The sequence below is a fragment of the Gekko japonicus genome, unplaced genomic scaffold, assembly GCF_001447785.1.
Source record: "Gekko japonicus isolate JY-2015 unplaced genomic scaffold, Gekko_japonicus_V1.1 scaffold3559, whole genome shotgun sequence".
In the NCBI taxonomy this organism is placed as follows: Eukaryota; Metazoa; Chordata; class Lepidosauria; order Squamata; family Gekkonidae; genus Gekko; species Gekko japonicus.
The window spans coordinates 42,322-43,683 of NW_015168153.1; the positions used below are offsets into that span (position 1 = coordinate 42,322).

A 1,362-nucleotide genomic window follows, 5' to 3' on the forward strand; every position below is an offset into this window, starting at 1 on the left:
GAATGCTCAGAGTGTGGAAAGAGATTCAGTCGGAGTAGCAATCTTCAACGGCATCAGAGTATCCACACAGGGGAGAAACCTTTTGAATGCTCAGAATGCGGAAAGAGATTCAGTTGGAATGGCAGTCTTCTACAGCATCAGAGAACCCACACAGGGGAGAAACCTTTTGCATGCTCAGAGTGTGGAAAGAGATTCAGTGATACTAGCACTCTTCGGAAGCACCATAAAACCCACACAGGGGAGGAACCTTTTGAATGCTCAGAGTGTGGAAAGAGATTCAGTCTCAATAGAACTCTTCACCTGCATCAAAGAACCCACACAGGGGAGAAACCTTTTGAATGCTCAGAGTGCGGAAAGAGATTCAGTTACAGTTCCCATCTTCAGATGCATTTTAGAACCCACACAGGGGAGAAACCTTTTGCATGCTCAGAGTGTGGAAAGAGATTCAGTCTCAATAGAACTCTTCACCTGCATCAAAGAACCCACACAGGGGAGAAACCTTTTGCATGCTCAGAGTGTGGAAAGAGATTCAGTCTCAATAGAACTCTTCACCTGCATCAAAGAACCCACACAGGGGAGAAACCTTTTGCATGCTCAGAGTGTGGAAAGAGATTCAGTCTCAATAGAACTCTTCACCTGCATCAAAGAACCCACACAGGGGAGAAACCTTTTGCATGCTCAGAGTGTGGAAAGAGATTCAGTCTCAATAGAACTCTTCACCTGCATCAAAGAACCCACACAGGGGAGAAACCTTTTGCATGCTCAGAGTGTGGAAAGAGATTCAGTCTCAATAGAACTCTTCACCTGCATCAAAGAACCCACACAGGGGAGAAACCTTTTGAATGCTCAGAGTGTGGAAAGAGATTTAGTCAGAGTAGCACTCTTCAAGAGCATCAGAGAACCCACACATCGGAGTGGCAATCTTCACCCACACATCGGAGTGGGCAAATTGATAGAGAGAGCGGTGGCAACACAGCTGCAGGCATTTCTGGATGACGCTTCTATCCTCGATCCCCACCAGTCCGGGTTTCACCCTGGTCACGGGGTGGAGACTGTTCTGGTCGCACTGACTGACGACCTCCGTAGGCATCTAGATCAAGGCGGTGTGGCGGCACTGTTGCTGTTAGATCTGTCGGCCGCTTTTGATACGGTCGACCACCAGTTGCTGGCCCACCGCCTTGCCGACGTGGGGATTCAGGGGCTGGCCCTTCAATGGCTGGTCTCTTTTCTCCAGGGTTGGGGACAGAGGGCGGCGATAGGGGATCAGCGGTCCCGGAGGTGGCCCCTTGAATGTGGGGTACCTCAGGGGGCAGTGGTATTGTTAGATTCCCAGGCATTCAAAATAAATCCACGTTTGTAAGT

At 49.4% G+C, this 1,362-nt stretch overlaps 1 protein-coding gene across 1 annotated transcript in view; it reads left to right on the top strand.

Annotated features, from left to right (window-relative positions):
- LOC107113604 (zinc finger protein 420-like) overlaps window positions 1–855 on the top strand; it is a gene marked incomplete at its 3' end in the record, with an annotated part of 21,619 nt that extends 20,764 nt beyond the window's left edge. The window contains exon 15 of the mRNA XM_015414951.1: window positions 1–855. Coding sequence (XP_015270437.1) covers window positions 1–855 — 855 coding nt within the window.
- Window positions 856–1,362: the final 507 nt, after the last annotated feature.